This window comes from Ascaphus truei, chromosome 3 (genome assembly GCF_040206685.1).
Source record: "Ascaphus truei isolate aAscTru1 chromosome 3, aAscTru1.hap1, whole genome shotgun sequence".
In the NCBI taxonomy this organism is placed as follows: Eukaryota; Metazoa; Chordata; class Amphibia; order Anura; family Ascaphidae; genus Ascaphus; species Ascaphus truei.
The window spans coordinates 146232999-146251081 of record NC_134485.1 but is presented as its reverse complement, the minus strand read 5'-3'; the positions used below and the strand labels follow the sequence as shown (position 1 = coordinate 146251081).

Here is an 18083-nt window from a genome sequence, read left to right as displayed (position 1 = left end):
CTGTAATAAAAATTACAACTCCAAAAAGAAATGAAACACGGAAACATAGAAGTACTTGGCCCACCTATTGTGCCCAATGTCATGTCGGCTGTGAAACCTCATACCCTATTAGATCCTCTGGTTTCCTTCTTATTTAGGGTATCCTTGTGTCTACCCCAAGCAATTTAGAGTCCCCTTACTGTATTCGCCTCTACCACCTATATTTGGAGGCTGTTCCATGAATCTTTTTATGAACTGAACACGTTAGAATTGGGAAGTGATGTATAAAGTGGTATCAATAGTTATTTTTTTCTGCTCCTTAGGCTGTGGCCACGCAGCTGCTGAGCTCGCTCATGGTTGAGAGCGGTGACGTCACCAACTCTCCAAGCATGAGCGCTCGGCTGTCCTGCAATAATTTTAGAGCAGGAGCAGGGGGAGTGGCTATTAAGGGAGGGGGTGTGTCATTGGCTGAATCGGGGCTGTGTCTGTCTGCGTGTGTGTGTCTCTGTGTGTGTGTCTGTGTCCCTCCATTTTCTCTCTCCCCCCTTCCCTCCTCCCTCCCCATTCCCTCCTCTCCCCCCCTTCTCTCCTCTCTCCCCCCTTGCTCTCCCCCCTTCTATCTCTTCCAGCCCCCCTGTGCTCTCTCTCCCTTCTTCCCCCTCCCTCCCTCCTCTCCCCCTTGATCTCTCCCCCTTTGCTCCTTCCCGGCCCCCCCCCCCTGCGTGCTCTCTCTCTCGCCCCCCCCCTGTGCTCTCTCCCTCTCTCGCCCCCCTGCACTCTCTCTCCCAACCCCCCTCCGCGCTCTCGTTCCCTCTCTATCGCCCCCCCCCGTGCTCTCTCTCTCCCAGCCCCCCTCTCTTTCACCCTCTGTCTCTCTCGCTCCCTTACCCCCTCTCTCTTTCTCTCTCCCTTACCCTCTCTCTCTCCCCCCTCCTCTCCTTCTCCCCTTCTCCCCCCCTTCACCTCTACGCTCCCCCCTTCACCTCTCTCCGCTCCCCCCCTTCACCTCTCCCCCCCTTCACCTCTCTCCACTCAGCCCCCTCCCCTTCCACCTCTCTCCACGCAGCCCCCTCCCCTTCCACCTCTCTGCACTCAGCCCCCCCTTCCACCTCTCTGTGCTCAGCCCCGCCCCTTCCACCTCTCTCCGCTCAACCCACACTGCTCTATCTCCCCATTGGTCAGAGTAGGCTCATGTGACCCTGCTCTGTGCTCGTAATACCCTTTCTTTTGTCTTCCCAAGTACCAAGCTTGAAAGAGCGTGCGTGCCCGCATGAGCGTGGACGGGAGGATGAAGATTCAATGAGGTAACCGTGCCATGCGCCGAACGCGGTCAGCGCCAACGGGGTCTTAGACTTATACCTTTCCCTGTACAACTCCGCATTTTTATTTGTTACATTTCTTGCCAATTTTTAAGTCTTCTCAAAAAAATTACTTCAAGGTCTCTTTCCTCCATGGTGACTGACATTATAGTATCATTAATTCTGCATTCTGTATTTGAGTTTTGTGGACCAAGTGTAAGCTTTTGCATTTCTTGTCATTATATTGCAATTACCCCATTCCATTGCTCTCATCTACCTAAATCATTAATCATTTTAATTCCCCATCTTTGAATGTCAACCCTGTTACAGATCTTGGTGTCATCTGCAAAATGGCACTTTCCCATCCAGACTATGTGTAATATCCCTACTAAAGACAGTAAAGAGCACCGGTTCCAAAAGAGAACCTGGACGTGCTGCACTTGTCGCTTTCCCCTCCTCTCAATGGACTCCATAGATCATAGCTCTCTGTCACCTGCCCCTTGATCAATGTCTTATCCATTCAAACAATTCAAGCCATTGCAAAAGCATGTCTAAAACTAGATTTAAATATTGCTTAGACTGTTTCAGTAAACAATCAAACAACGGCAGACTAAAATTCTCAAATAGGTTCCACGTTTTGCAATGAACAAGCAAACATGGAGAAAACAAAAATGATGTGTGGCAGGCTCTGTTGCTCATGTCAAAAGATCAACAAGATTTTGAAAAACATTGTATACTCTATTACATTTATTAAGAACTCTTCTTGATTCATTAAAAGGTAGCATAACCTGCAACAAATGTACACTTGACCAGTATCGGTATTAGACATTTGTATGTCATCTTGCAGAAATACTAAAGTCCTTAGAGACAATAGTGATGAAAATGTTATGGATCAAATTTACGATGTAGTGCTCTGCCATAACGAAATGAAGAAAATCAGGGCTCCACGGATTTGCTCAATTAACTAATTTATTGCCAATAGACTTGACGTTTCGGCCACACAGGCCTTTCTCAAAAGCAGAAATGGCATTATGCCATTTCTGCTTTTGAGAAAGGCCTGTGTGGCCGAAACGTCAAGTCTATTGGAAATAAATTAGTTCATTGAGCAAATCCGTGGAGCCCTGATTTTCTTCATTTCGTTAACCCTGGATTGACACAGAGAATCCTGAACCAGGAGAACCGGTAGTTGTATCCCGTTTTGATTTTTTATTAGTGTGCAGCATTTATTATCTTTCTACTCAGTATGTGCTCTGCCATAAGACACATTCTGGTGCCAAAGACACCTTACACACAAAAGTGGGGTTATTAATTAAACTGTGATAATCCCAATATAGGCACTATTATATAAAAACTCCCATTGGCCTGATCACAATGTAATGAATAACCCCCAAGGTGTTTTCCGGCACTGGAAGAGGTCTTATGGAATAGCCCTGTTTTTGTCAATATTGGCCTAAATGTCTGTCAATAAGTTTGTAACCAGAAAAATAAACACAGAAGCGCACCAAGGGTCAAGAAATATGTAATAAACAAGTAAAATAGTAACAAGTAAAAACTTACATATAAAGTTATATAAGTCCAGTAGAGGCCAGTGCACAGGTATTCAGTTCAAACGGATTGGTAGGCGCAGGAGGTATATGCTGAGACTCACAGATCAGTCCCGCGCGCTGGGGCTGACTTGCTCGGCAAAACTCAGTTGTCACTTCCGGGTTGCGGCTTCTCACAGGACCCGTGTTGAGTCGTCCACCACAATCGCCGGTATTCTGTACTTCCAACACACATCCCACTCGAGCGAGCGGATGGAAATGGCTCAAACCTCTGTGGGAGAGCTGGAACTTGTACAGCCAAGAGTCTGGATACTAGTATGCACTGTGTGAACTCCGCAACGCGTTTCACACAATTCAGTGCTTCATCAGGCGGTGTTTAGGACACCTATAGGGGAGCCTTTTATACAGTCACTCCAATGTAAAAAAATAGATAATGTGTATAATATGCACTGTAAGTGCTAGGTACCTATTAAGCTGTGAGAGTATGTAAACACTCACCTAAGAATATTGTAATGTTTTATACAAATATGTGTTTAAATTCAAAAATCCGTAGTAGGATATAAACATAAATGTAAATTAATTAATACATTTATTATGGGATGTGTGTTGGAAATACAGAATACCGGCGATTGTGGTGGACGACTCAACACGGGTCCTGCGAGAAGCCGCAACCCGGAAGTGACAACTGAGTTTTGCCGAGCAAGTCAGCCCCAGCGCGCGGGACTGATCTGTGAGTCTCAGCATATACCTCCTGCGCCTACCAATCCGTTTGAACTGAATACCTGTGCACTGGCCTCTACTGGACTTATATAACTTTATATGTAAGTTTTTACTTGTTACTATTTTACTTGTTTATTACATATTTCTTGACCCTTGGTGTGCTTCTGTGTTTATTTTTCATTACTATCCGGCGTCGGAGCCTTCCTACGACGGTCATTGGTGGAGGAGAGGGTCCTCCACATCACAGCAGCAGCAAGAGGGGAGAGCTGATCTACTTCAAGATCCCTTTTAGGAAGCATGAGCGCGGTTTGATTCTTTCACCCAGGTTTGTAACCAGATCGAAACTCATTATTTTATGAAGTGATTTATGAAGAGCAGTACACATCAGCAAAAGTACATACAGATGTAGCGAGAGGTACTGTCTCCAGAGCCATGGACGAAAAAGCAGAAATCCCTGGCTCCAGAGTTTGTCATGGTCAGGCTGTGGGGGGTCCATGCTTTCGGATCAGACCCACTGTACTGCTAATCCCCTGGGGCCACGGTCGCGTGACCACAGCTTGCCCCTGTGCTGAAGACAGTCTTCTTTGTACATCTGTATTTTAAGCCTATATTCTTAACATCTACTCTTAAAGACAAATAACAGTTGCCTTTTCCAGAAACAGAATATGTAATAAAAAAAGAACCCCTGTAAGGTTAAAGTAATACCTTTTAATGGCTGCCAATTTTTATAAAGAACTAGATTTCGGGAGCACGCCAGTCCCTTCTTCCGGCATATATAGTACACAGTTTTGGTATTTTTGTGCATAGGGTAGGACAGGTAGCTTACACTTGCATTAACAACAGCACTAACAACTAACATGAGCAGCACTAACAACTTGCAAACTATTTGATGGATGAATATGTAGTGTTCTGATATTATATACTTTTAAAATATGTTTAGCAAATATCAATACAAAGATTTCTGTCATAAAAATCCACCTGCACAAAAAGATATATATTTGAAAACTGTTTCCTACTAACTGAAAGCAGTTTTCACAACTTGTCACTATTAATTTTGAAGTTGATGTCAAATACTGTACTGTATGTTGCCACTAAGCCAAATGTGCGCACTGGAAGCAAAAAAATGTGAAACAGATTACAAAAGGGAGATGTCAGGAACATGTCAGATGTCTCGAGTTACTCACCCAGTACGCTTTGTGATGGTTCCCAATGTCATTGGTTGCTTGATTTGAACAAGTGGTAGCACCACAGTCAAACTGGGAAGAGGAGAAAGACGTGGATTTCCTGGATTGTTGTTGGTGAAATTATTGTAATTGTCTTGACTGTTAAGTTTGCCTGTAAGCAGATAATAAAAAAAAATAATAATATACATATATTGGTTGAAAATAAGCAAATCAATTGCATTGTCCTGAGTTTCCTAAAGTGTAAGAAACGATTCATGGGTAGCCACAACAATGAGGTAAGACAAGTTATATACAGTACTACTGAACAGTTCTTATTTATTGTGTACAACGCACATATTTGGTAAACATTTGTAATTTGGAAGGAGAATGCCACAAATGATATGCTCATCTCATGCTAATTTTAATTTGTTGTACAGAACAAGTTTCAGAATGTGTTTTCTATAATGTGCAAAACAACATTGCGGGCGTACAGAAGAGCCTTTGGTGTCTTTAGAACAACTTTGACAACAGTATGTGTGTAATCAATTATTCCCATATACAGTACACATTAGCATTGGCATACTGTAGTTGTTAAGTTAAAATCTTCTGTGTTGGAATGTTCTGCAATGCAATGTTTCCAGAAAGAGTATTACACTTCAAGAGGATCTCTAATATAACATCATTACAACATCCACACAATGTACTGTATATGAGCAATACAACAACAAGATTCCAGACCCTGATATAGGGCTTTCGCGAGAGAGAGAACATGTGGAGGGATACATGTAAACACCAGAGCTACTTGGAAAATATACCTATTTGCATATTTGAATTTCATAATTTGCATAATCAAGATATACAAATTAGATATTTGTAAGCAGGATACACAAATAAACGATACAACAAATCAATTGTATTTTTATTAGAGATTTCATTAAGCAAAAGGACAGAAGTGCATCATCATAACATTGCAGATTTTTGTGTTACCTATTTAAATAAAGAGACTTGGTTTGGAGAAAACTAAATGCAATCAAACCAAAGCTTTCCACAAAATATTCACAATTTTGTTTCTATTGTTTTTCTTAAGTAGAAATTATTGAATATGAAACATTATCAAGTGGTATCCCTGCTTTACTGCAGTAAAGAGCCTAACAAGCTGATTAAGGTCTATTCCTTCTAGCACCAAAGCAAACCAGTGACAGTTGCATGTTTCAGGAGCCAAATCTTGGTAATTTCAATATTTTTCCCCCTATTCTATTAGCCTATAACTAGAACCATTTTTTTAAAGTATAGCACATTTAGCAAAGTGAACCATTAAAATGCTAAAATGCAAAAACAATGAGACCGTTGAGCTTCTTGAAGCATAGAACGTTAATAAATGACCCTCCACATATGGCTTAAGAAGCCACAGTATGTGACTCTGTAATGCTTCAGCAAGAAACCTTGCCTGTAATTAATTCATTTAAAAAAAAAAAAAACATTTTTAAAGCTAACATAGGTGTTCTTGTTTAAAGATGGCTATTTTTTTTCATTCCCTTTAGCTTTGAATAAAATCTTTCCAAACAGACTTGCAGTGTTTAACCTTTGAGTATTAAAAATGAACCCTGCCCATCTTTAGGTATTCCTACTCTCTCTATTGTTTATCACTTACGACCTTTAAGCCCCCAGACAGAAAAGGAAATGAGCTACAAATTACACAGGCGGGAGGAAAAGAAAAGGATAGAAAATAAAAAAAATGAAAGAGGAGGAAAAAAAAGGAAAGACATTTTTTGAAGGAGCCTGTTTATAATAAAATCAAAGTACTTCACATAGTCATGCAACAGTGAATTAAAGGGTTTAGATCATTAACTTGTTTTTCTGTGTTTCAATAATGCTGTGAGACGATGGCTTTTGTCCTTAATCAAAGAGGAGCCATATTGGGAATTAAGTTCCTAAATAACCCATGCATTCTTTAGCAGATATTACAGAAATCCCAGGCCTGATCCACACAATTCTGGCTTCAAGAGGGTTCTTAAAATTTCAAAACAGCTACACCCCCCAGTGCAGCCACCTTTTTACAAGGAAGAATAACAGCATAGAAATGGATTTCTCACAGGAAGCTGCCTGAAATGCCATAATGGTACTTGAAATGGAACGAAAACAGCCAAAGGAAGGAGGCAGGAAAAATCTCTTAATGAATTTGGTACTTTTAGAAAAACGCTCCGGCTATCCTGTCTCTTCTGAAAAGGTACTTTTATTTTCTTCATAAGGAACATTGGAAAAAAAATATCATAAACTGCAACTTTTTTTTTATAAATATATATTTTCTGAATAAAGGCAATGCAAAATGTAAACATTCAGTCATGGTGAATAAAGAGACTGATGGAAAAGACAAGACAGGAGAAGAGTAGAGTTCACAAGCGAGTAAAGAGAAGTTAAGTGATCAACAAGAAAACTGTCACAGCAGTATAATTAGGGTTTAAATACCGATGTTAGCCTATATTATTTACACGTAAGTATGTGTAACTCTTAACAAAACACATACAAAGTGTCTCGGTTTCCTAGTGAAACTTTAACTATTTTAATAATAACATCACGGTTGGGCTATGTTTCATTGTGAATGATTTAGGTTAAGGTGAAAGTGTAATTGTTTCCTAGTATTTCTCTACAGCAGAACAGATTTGTTTGCCCTAGGATACTAGGAAAAAAAGTCAAGAGAGAGCACTACATTTACAAGACAAGAAATTATTGTTAAATTGCAACAATTCTGCAATTACTTATACAACCAGTGGATGATTGCAGGTAATTGAAATGGTTACACTGTTATTATAATGTAGTACAGGAAATCACAGAAAATTTGCTAAGCCACAGAAAGTTTATTTCAGGTACAATAAGAGCATTTTTATAGTTACGGAAAAACAGTTACATGTGCAATGCATAATGTGCATTTGGCAGATTTAATTGCAAAGAATGTTAGACGCAATGAGCAGAATTCCTTACAGGTAAGTATTGCTACGTCACTATGAGATTGTTAATTACAGTACATTCTGGATCATGCCTTGTGATCTGAGAAATTTTCACAAAAATTGCAAATTTCCCTGTGTGCTCATTTGCATGTTATTTCCCAGAATCTCTTACTGCAGTAGAAGCATTGTACGCTAGGACAGCGATGCACACACTGGGGGGCGCAAGATTATTTAGGGGGGGGGGGCACGGGCTGCGTGTGGGGAAACCTGGGGGTGGGCAGAGCTGTGCACGGGTGGCGAAGAAGCAGCTTCGTGCTGAGGCTGCTTCTCTGTGCTGTCTGCCTGTTGCGGGAACGGGGCTTTCCTTCTCTGCACACAGACAAGCACTCCTCCTCCTGTGTTACCTGCTTTTCAGCGGCATGGGGGACAGGAGCAGGCTTACAGTAGTACTTCCTCCTCCAGGTGAAAGTGTGTAACTTATGATTGAGTGTGTGTGTGTTGTGTCTGTGTTGGTTGTGATTGTGTGTGTGTGTTGTGTCTGTGTTTGTTGTGATTGTGTGTTGTGATTGTGTGTGGGTGTTTTGTGTCTGTGTTGGTTGTGATTGAGTGTGTGTGTTGTGTCTGTGTGTGTTGTGAGTGTGTTGTGTCTGTGTTGGTTGTGATTGAGTGTGTTTGTGTGTGTTGTGATTGAGTACGTGTGCTGTGTCTGTGTTGTGATTGTGTGTGGTGATTAAATGCAGAGGTGCGCAAACTGGGGGGTGTACGCTCTCCAAAGCTTGGCGCTTGAGGAGACAAAAAAATTTGACTTTGAAGCGCACTCAGCAGCAGTCAATGCGCGCACACACATAGCCACAGCCACACAAACACACACAAAAATAGCCCCGATCCTCGCCCCCCCTGCTCGTGCTTGCAAAATGATGCAGGACTCCCTGCACTCATGCTTGGAGAGTTGGTGAAGTCACCGCTCTCAGCGGCAGCGTGGACGCAGTCTAATTATGCAAGCGCGAGCTGTTGAAATAAGTATTTAGACATATTTGTATTTACATTGTATACCGTTTAATAAAGGGTTTTTTTTTGTTCATGTGATTTTGATTACATCAGGCAGGGGGGGCCCGAGAAATTTCATGGATGAAAAGGGGGGCTCGGCATAAAAAGTTTGCTCACCCTTGCGCTAGGAGATAATGGTGAAAAGCAGGGTTGTGGACCTGTCTGAGACAAGTGATATTTAAATTTGCTCCCAAATTTATAAATTAAAAAAGTCCATTTGGAAGTCACGTGACTATAAATATAGGCCATATGACACTTTGCATACTGGCATTTTGTGAAATTGTAGAGAAATTTGGGAACATATGCAGACATTTTGAGCACTGTCACTGTAAAAGGACACGCTAAAAGCACATCTACTGTAATTGACATTTGATTTGCAAAAGAAATTGCAAAGCACGTTTGTATACATTTGCAAATCTCTAATCAAAACAGTCCAGCATTTATTTAGCATATGGGGAGTTGGATTGGAGAACCAGGACTGAATTAGAATCTCATGAATGGCAATATCATTGACGACTGAATGTCACAGCGCTAGTGCGTAACATACAGTAAAGGTATTCCGCTAGACTTTTGCTCAGATACTAAACAGCATTGCCCTTTACTCACCAATAAAGTTCCAAGTAAAAAGGATTGCACTTTAGCATTTAAATACTATTATATCAATTATGGTTCTGAATACGGTTCTTAGCAATTGATCCAGTCCCTCTTAGAATGTTAAAACTGCTGCCTTTCCTCAGCTCAACTTCCAATATGATCCAATCAAAAAGTCTCTTACTATAATTCGGAATGTAGGACAAAGTTCTAGTATTCTGATTGGTCCTGGAGACATTTGTTGTAGGTTGTAATACCTATCAGTGGATCAACATAACAGTTCTTCGTAGATTAAATTAAAGTTCTAAGGGAGTATTTTTAAGAAACCAGGTGACTACCGCAAGAGCAGCTGAGGAGACACTGTTGCTTTTGTTTGCCACAAAAATGCCTAGTGGTACAGTGTCATAGAAATGTTGGCTCCAGTTATAATCACATGGCTTTGGAAAGATACCCCTGGAGTGTGAATGGAAATGAAAATAATCTTATTCTGTTTTGAGTGCTCCGAATCTCTTGGTAGTTCAGGGAAGATCCCATTACAGTAAAAAGTAAGGGTGGTCGCTTTCGCTAGTGTTTTGGATTTCAGGAACAAGCGGGTCCCAGAGATGGAATTAACGCGGTTCAACTCTGAAGCCCCCCTACTTCATAACAATGGAGAGAAAAAAAAGGGAGGGAGGACAAAAACAAGCAGATTAAAGTGGAATAAGCATATAAATTGATCCATTTACAAATATATATCAGTAAAGCAAAAGTACTACAAATAATCGGTGCTCAGTTTTATAAATGTTTTTCATTTCATCGTAGAAATCATGTATTTAGTTGAATAGGAAAATGGTTCTTTACTGTGTCACATCACTTAAAAAAGAGCTGTCCCCTTAGTATCAAAGCAATATGACAAGTTTAAAAGAGAAAAATTGATAGTTACTGTACAAAACTGTTCTATGTGTAACCTGGATCCGCCCCCCCCCAGCTCCCCTTAAGTCTCTGCTCACCTTGCAGTAGCGTGGGTGACTCTCTGGTAGGCAGAAGGAGCCGGCGAGGTGGGGAAAGAGAGAGAGCGGCGACCGAGTCGCCAGCAGCTCCTTTTGCAGGGCACCACCATTTTGGAAAGGATCGCGCAAGCACAGAACAATCACATATGCGTAGTGGCATTCTAAGTTGTGGTGGCCATCTTGTTACACCTCGCGCATGCGCAGAGAGGTATACGGAGGCGGCCATTACACCCAATAGCTCAGCAAGGGAACTACACTTTCTAACAGCCTTAGGGGCTGTATAACACATGACACCTAGCAGCTGTTACGCCTGTGCTCGCCACAAACCGTGGCCGGACCGTGGGGCTGAGGATGGGTTATGAAATCACCGACCTTAGACCGCGCAGACTGGTCCGGAGTGCGAAGTTCATAATCAAACGGGCCGGGTTCAGGACTGGAGAGGTCAGCGTAGTCGTTGGACGAGCCAAAGTCCGGGTAGGAGAAGACAGGACAGTCGATGGCCGAACCAGGGTCGGGATAGAAGTCATCTGGGTAGTCATAGTCGTAGCAAGGAATCGGCAACAGGGAATCAAGCAGGTCCTCCTGCTTCAGCATAGAAGTTGCAGGTCGGGAGCGGGGTCTACGCGAGTGGCGTCCACGGCCCATGGTACCGGTCTCAGCGAGGAGAACGCTGACCAAGGTTCAGAAGAGAGAAGGCTGACCGGAAAGGGAACACCGCCAAGCAGCACTGGAAAACCAATGCTTCAGCGCAGGAATTCAAGTTGGCCTCTGCGAAGGGAGAAAGAGCAGCAGGCCACGGGGTCCACACAGCAACCTCTGCTAAGGGTAGAAGCAGCAGGTCTCCGGGGAGATAGCACACAGCAGGTCTCCGGGGTGCTAGGACACAGGCTACAGCGTAGTAGCTGCTGAAGGATACTGGAACACAGGAACGAAAGCAATGAGCTGGAACACATCAACAGCGAAGTCATGAGGGAAAACAGGAACTAACTCTGGAACACAATACACAGAGATTAGTACTAGAGATAACAAGCCAGGGGCTTGTGGCAGAACACGGTTAACATCCAAGAAGGATTATGCTCGGCAGAGAGGGATTGTGGGAATGCAGTATTTAAAGGCCAGCAGGCCAATCCTCGGAGGAGGGTGTGAGGGCACTGCTCCAATGACTGAGTACAAGGCTAGGTTGCAGTGATAGCCCACACAGCTGCTGTTGAAAGAGGGAATTAGTGAGAACAGCAGCACCCTGCAAGGCTACGAGAAAAGCCAGGAGTGGATTCCTGACAGCAGCCAATCACGCGGCCGGATCCCCCTGCTTGCAGGTAGATACTATTCGCACGCTGCAGACCACGTCAGTCGGAGCTGGGACAAGGAAGGGGTAGGTTGTGTGTGTGCAGGTCTCTGTGGCACCTGTACAAGGCCAGATACTCCCTGTTAGGCCCCAGCTAGGCCCAGACTCCCACATAGCTTGTGGTTGCTATAGGGACTTGCCCTGACAGGGCCAATGCCCCGCATAGCACTATCAGTGTCAGGGACACAGTGAGACGTTGCACGGTGACTGCGGCCTGCGGTTCAGAGCCATACAATAAAGACAAAGCTAGGACACGGCTGCACTGGCCGTGGGTGATCTGGGACCAGATCACCCATCTATACAGAGACTCTTCATGGTGGGAGTCCATGCAGGAACCACCCAACATAGAGGCGAAGGCTTCGCGGTTCAGCACTTCAGATCCATGGATCCCATCTTCATCAGCGCACCAGGGTGTGGACACACCCAGCAGGTACCCAACTCACCAGTGCACCAACTCAACACTTCAGTGGGCAGCGCTGTCTCACACATTTGGGTGGGTTGGCTCTTGGGGGACACTGGGACGGTCCGGTGCCTGGAGCACCTCAGTCAATTGGGGTAAACCCCACCGGGGTGTGAGCACGTTGTTGGGGAGGCACAGTGAGGGGTTATGGCCCTGCAAGTGTGTATATTACTCTCAGTATTCTTTATGCTGTGTATAGTAAACTTGTTATGCTTTACACATGTGCATTCTTATTTTGTCTTGTAATGGGGTCATTCCACATAGTAGAATCCCATTACAGGTGGAGGCTGTAGAGGGAGAAAGGGGGTGGCCCGGGATTAAAGGGGTTACACCCCATTTGGCCATTCCGACCTCACCCGGGAGTCAAAGGGTTAACTGGGCTAAGACCCAGAACAGTGATTTAACCCCGGTAATGACATGTACATGTGTATTCCCCTGTGCCCCTGTTCCATTGTAATGTCTGGTTTACTCAGTGTCTGCATCACACACACACTAGAATCCATCCGGGAGCACAAGGGTTAATAGTCCTTTAATGATTATAGCTCTTTGTGAAGTTTTCCTGCCTTTTCAGGCACCATTTTGCAGGTCCCCATTGGCCGCCATTAGGGCTCCATGCGTTCTAATGGAGAATCTTGTTGTTTTAGTCCTGTTTCCTGTAAAGACCAGCAGGTGGCGTCCGAGAGGGAGAGCGGCGGTTTCCCATTGAAAGTCAATGGGCCCATCGACTTCAATGGAGGTTCCTCGAGGTAACTTTCGAAGAACAAGTTGGCTGCCGTCCAGACCGCAAACCGCAAAGCGGATACATTTTCAATAGGAGAGCTTTGATCACTTACAAGTCAAGGTCAACGTCAAGTGGCTTGGGAATAAACAGTTCTAGGGCCCCTAGGAATAAAATTCTTTTTGTCCCTAGTTCCTAGGCTTTCCCCCACTTGACCACAACCGGGTCCCCAAATCCTGGACCCCCGATAAGGGTCGAACCGAGAAGAACGGGTCGCGCCATAGGCTTTGCTGGCGGCGGCAGAAACGGCTCAGAAAAATGACTAAGTGTGAAATGCTGTGTTTTGGTACTCCATATCTCCGGTTCCGGAGGGCCCAGCGGATCAAGGTTTGGTGTGTCTGCAGTCACTGCTCCGGCATCACGGCAGAACCATCCTTGACCCTCCTGGACCAACCCGACGGGGTATGGACCCCCTTGAAGGTTCGGGACTTTTCCCATAGACTTCAATGGCGGAGAAACCCCATTGACCTCAATGGCGGCAATTTACCATTGAAAGTCTATGGCGGAGAAGCCCGTTGTTTTCAATGGGGATTTAGTGAAAAGCTGAGATTTCTTTTTTAGTGGAGATTTTTGTATTAAAATGAAAAATTATTTAATGTGCATTTGTGTAACTCCGGTTCCATAGTTCGTAGCAAGTCGCATTTTGGATCATATGGTGTCCCAGTTCCGGCCATGAGAACTGGGAAGTTTGGTTCTGCTAGACCCAATAGAACCGGATATTTTAATACGTTTATGTTTTATGTTTAATACTGTGTCCCAAGGTATGGACAAAGACCCAGAGAAATTCCTTTGTCTACCAGGATAGCAGATGGCCCAAGAGGCGCCCCAATGTCTAGGATTTAAGTGTTATTCAAAGGGTCTTGTCACCCTCCCTGATGATTTAAGGGCGGAGGAGGCTCAAACCAGAGCAGTCTCCAAGTGTCCCAGTTATCACCTTCCAACAAAGGTTATCTTGCTAGAGATCCAGATGGGTAGACTGGCTGGCATTCCATTTGCTTATGGGGGGTTACAGAAATGAGACCCCAGAGTTCTACTGCGCATGTGCCAGCTAGCAGGGGGGCCTGTCCTAAAATGTGTTCCCCCATCAAAGATTGGCTGGAGATAATGGGAAACCAATCACAGGTACTTAAGGTTAAGGATAGAGGGACAAAAAGGTTTATAAACTGCTGTTCCCCATATATCCTTAGTTGTTGTTGGTCTTCTTCAATTTATCATCTGATGGCTACCTGATTGCAAGAGAATTGCTATGCTATATATTTCTCATTCCCCAACCCCAAAGTAAGTGTACTTCTTGTCTGTTACTGTATTATTCATGTGTTCACCTATCCTAAGGAATAAACTCACTTTATTATATCTAAGACTCGTTTCAGTTCAGACGCAGTGATAAATATATATCATCTGTTATATATATTTATGTGACCTTATACAGCCTGCCATAATCTCACCGTGACAGGCGTATAAGTATAACTGGTGGCAGCGGCGGGATTGAACTGGACCTAGATTACAGTATTCTGCGGGGTACTGTGAGCTAGTGGGGACTCGTTGGTAATTGCGAGTTCCTGGGTCTAAAGATATTGAACACACGTTAGTGCAACAAGTAACGCATCACCTCACCTGCTGCGACCCAGAACCATGAGTGAAGCGGAGAGTGCCTATTACCTGAAAACTAGAAATCAGCTAAAAGACAAGTGCCGTGAATATGGACTGGAATATGTGGACCAGGATGTCGAGGACATGGTTGCCGCAATCACAGCTCATGAAGCCGAGCTTGCAGCGTCTCAGGGTACGGCGCAGCTTGCTCTTGTACAGCCGCCCGGAGATCAGGGACTGAACCCAGTGCCGGAGCGGCAGGATCCCGGGGAGGGGACAAGTGCACCTCCCGGGCCAAGTGCAACAAGAGGGGCACCGATGGCTACGGCCACCAGCCCGTTTACCTCTGAAATGTTGGCACTGATCACCAAGTGGGGAGACCGAGGGACAGCGGAGGAGCGGCTAAAGTTTATCTCCATGGCAGTGAACATACCCGCTTACAGCCCCCCGGTCCAAACCCGCAAAGATGAACTCCAACTGGACAAGCACAGTCTCACCAGGTACGTGGAAGGCACTGATCAGATCGACATGTTTTTAAGGAACTTCGAGATGCAGTGCCGGCGGTACAGGGTGCTTTCCGAGCATAGGGTTGCACGCTTGGACCCTCTACTCTCCGGCTTGGCTAAGCAGACTTTGATGGCGCTTACAGAGGAGTATGCTGATAACTATGACCACCTGAAAGAGCTTTTGCTATTTCAGCACGGTTTTACCCCTGAAGCTTACCGGGGTAAGTTCCGGCTGGAGGAGAGGCACCCTCAGGAGACCTATTTCACTTATGTGACCCGCATGGCTTTGTACGGGTTACACTAGGTGGAGGGCTCTGAGGCCAGGACTTACCAACACCTGCTGGACCTCATCTTTCAGGAGCAGCTCATGCAGCAGTGCCCGCCGGCGGTGAGGGCTTTTGTATATGATAAAAAGCCCAAGACCTACACCGAGGCGGCGAGGATGGCAGATGACTATGTGGTCAGCCGTTCCCAGATGACCACCAAGGCACCCGCCAAAGCGGCGAGCGCGCCGGTACCGGACAAGAAAGCTGTGAGTACCCCCCAGTGGACCCAAAAGCCGCCTGCGGGCAGCGGGACACCAAAGGCGGGAGAGCTCCGGCATGAACGCCGGTGCTACAATTGCAACAGCACTGGTCACCTCAAACCAGATTGCCCGGAACCCCTGCGTTCCAACGGACCCTATCGAGGGCAACGCACCCCAGCTGCGAAGCCGGTAGCTCGCATGCGGGTGGCTTCCACCAAAGAACCAGGACCAGTCATGGAAACAACTCCCAGCGAGACGTCCCATGTCACCCCTGTCCCGGTTTCATCGGTGCCTACAGCCAGGAGCGGAGGACATCTCAGCGCAGACCTGCAGCAGACGGACGGCCGGAGCAAACATCTTACCCCGGTCACAGTCGGTGACCGGCAAGCAGTCGGCTTGCTTGATTCAGGAGCCGCAGTGACCCTGGTCCGACCTGATATGGTCCGACCAGAGGAATTGCTCCCAGGCCCTGGGATGCAGATCACTGTGGCCGACGGAGAGCCACGTCTCCTGCAGGTGGCCCGCATCTTTTTGGATTGGGGGGTCGGCAAGGGTGTGCGGGAGGTGGGGGTTTTACCCGGTTTGGATGCCGACATTCTTTTGGGCAATGACCTGGGACCGATGACCTGCACCTACGACCGTGTGCCCCAGCTCGCTGCAGTGGTGGCGGTTACCCGGAGCCAGACTGCGGCAATGCCGGCGGCGGCCGCTCCAGTCCCCCAGCCTTTGGGACCAATGTTAGCGGAGGGCACAGAGGAGCCTGGGGAGGTAAGCCAGGATCAGTTGCAACCACAGACTGACTTACTATTTCCCCTTACCTTGTCCCCTTCCCCTGACAATGACATGACTGGGGGGTGGCCAGACTTAGGAGCCCAGTTTAGGGAGGCAGTGAAGGCAGACCCTACCCTGGCCGGCGTGAGACTTCGGGCGTCCGAATCTCAGGCAGGGGAGGGCACTGAACGCTGCCTATGGCATAAGCGACTCCTATACAGAGAAGAAGGGAACCCGGGGATAGAGAAGGGATTGACCGGTAAGCGACAGCTAGTAGTGCCCCAGGGGTACCGACAGCAACTGTTACGGGTAGCTCACTCTATTCCGTTAGCGGGACATCAAGGGGTCACTAGGACGTGAGCCCGGTTATTGCAGCGTTACTATTGGCCGGGGGCATCCCGAGATGCGAGCGACTTCTGCCGCTCTTGTGATGCCTGCTAGCGAGTAGGTAAGGCGGGCGACCATGAGACCCCTACCGATAATAGGGGAACCGTTCCAGAAGGTAGCGATGGACCTGATAGGACCCCTCATGATACTAGCAGGTCAGGGAAGCGCTACATCCTCACGGTGGTGGATTTTGCCACCCAGTATCCTGAGGCGGTAGCGCTTGGCACCATAAGTGCCAAGACAGTGGCAGCAGCTTTGCTGAACGTTTTTGCTAGGGTAGGTTTCCCTAGTGAGATCCTAACCGATCAGGGGTCGCAGTTCATGAGTGAACTGTTACATTGTCTCTGGGATGCCTGCGGTGTACAGCACCGGCGCACTACCCCTTACCATCCCCAGACAAACGGATTATGTGAGAGGTTTAACGGTACCCTGAAGCAGATGCTTCGGACCTTTATAGAGGCGGAGGGGAAAGACTGGGAGATTCCCCTGCAGCACTTGCTGTTTGCCTACCGAGAGGTACCGCAAGAATCTACAGGCTTCTCCCCCTTCGAGCTACTATATGGCCGCAGGGTACGTGGACCTCTGGACCTCTTCCGTGAGGGATGGGAAGGGGAGACTACCGCTACTGATGCTTCCGTGATCCAGTATGTGGTAGATCTCAGAGACCGGTTAGAGATGCTCATGGGGGTGGCCCAGGACGACCTCAGGGCTGCTCAGACCAAGCAAAAGCAATGATATGACCAGCAGGCCTGTAGCAGAGAATTCATCCCAGGACAGCAGGTGCTTGTTCTCAAACCCACTCGGGAGAACAAGCTAATGGCTGCCTGGTCGGGACCGTACTCGGTTATCCGAAAGGTGAATGAGTGCAACAATGTTGTACAGGTAGCGCCTGAGAGGCACAAGACATACCACATCAACATGTTGAAAGAGTACAGAACACCGAGTATGGGAGCAGTGCTGGCCATTTGTAGCCCACTGCTGGAGGATCCGGCGAGCAATGCTCTGCCTGATCTCATAGGGGAGGCAAGGCAAGGAAACACTGTAGAGCAGGTAGAGATAGGGGCACAGTTGAGTGCTAGGCAGAAGGGAGAAGCCAGGGACATGCTAGCTCAGTATAGCGCCCTCTTCACTGACATGCCAGGGACCACACATCTCACCAAACACCCAGTACACACAGGGGACCTGCAGCCTCTGCATAAGCACGCTTATAGAGTGTCAGCAGAGGTCAAGACCAGTATGGAGAGAGAGATTGAGGAGATGCTGACCCTAGGGGTAATTACTCCGTCCCAGAGCCCTTGGGCAAGTCCAGTAGTCCTAGTTCCTAAAAAGGACAAGACCACCAGGTTTTGTGTGGACTACCGGTTGCTCAACGCTGGGACAGTGTCAGATGCTTACCCCATGCCCTGCATGGATGAGTTACTAAATGAACTCGCGGGGGCAAAGT

At 46.3% G+C, this 18083-nt stretch overlaps 1 protein-coding gene across 3 annotated transcripts in view; it reads right to left on the bottom strand.

The window, feature by feature from the left end:
• The window catches only part of BCAS3 (BCAS3 microtubule associated cell migration factor), a 1601451-nt gene that overhangs the window by 888384 nt on the left and 694984 nt on the right, over window positions 1-18083 (bottom strand). For all 3 annotated transcript variants that reach the window (XM_075589630.1, XM_075589629.1, XM_075589631.1), the window contains one exon: window positions 4726-4876. In XM_075589630.1, coding sequence (XP_075445745.1) covers window positions 4726-4876 — 151 coding nt within the window. The remainder of the gene's footprint in view (window positions 1-4725; window positions 4877-18083) is intronic.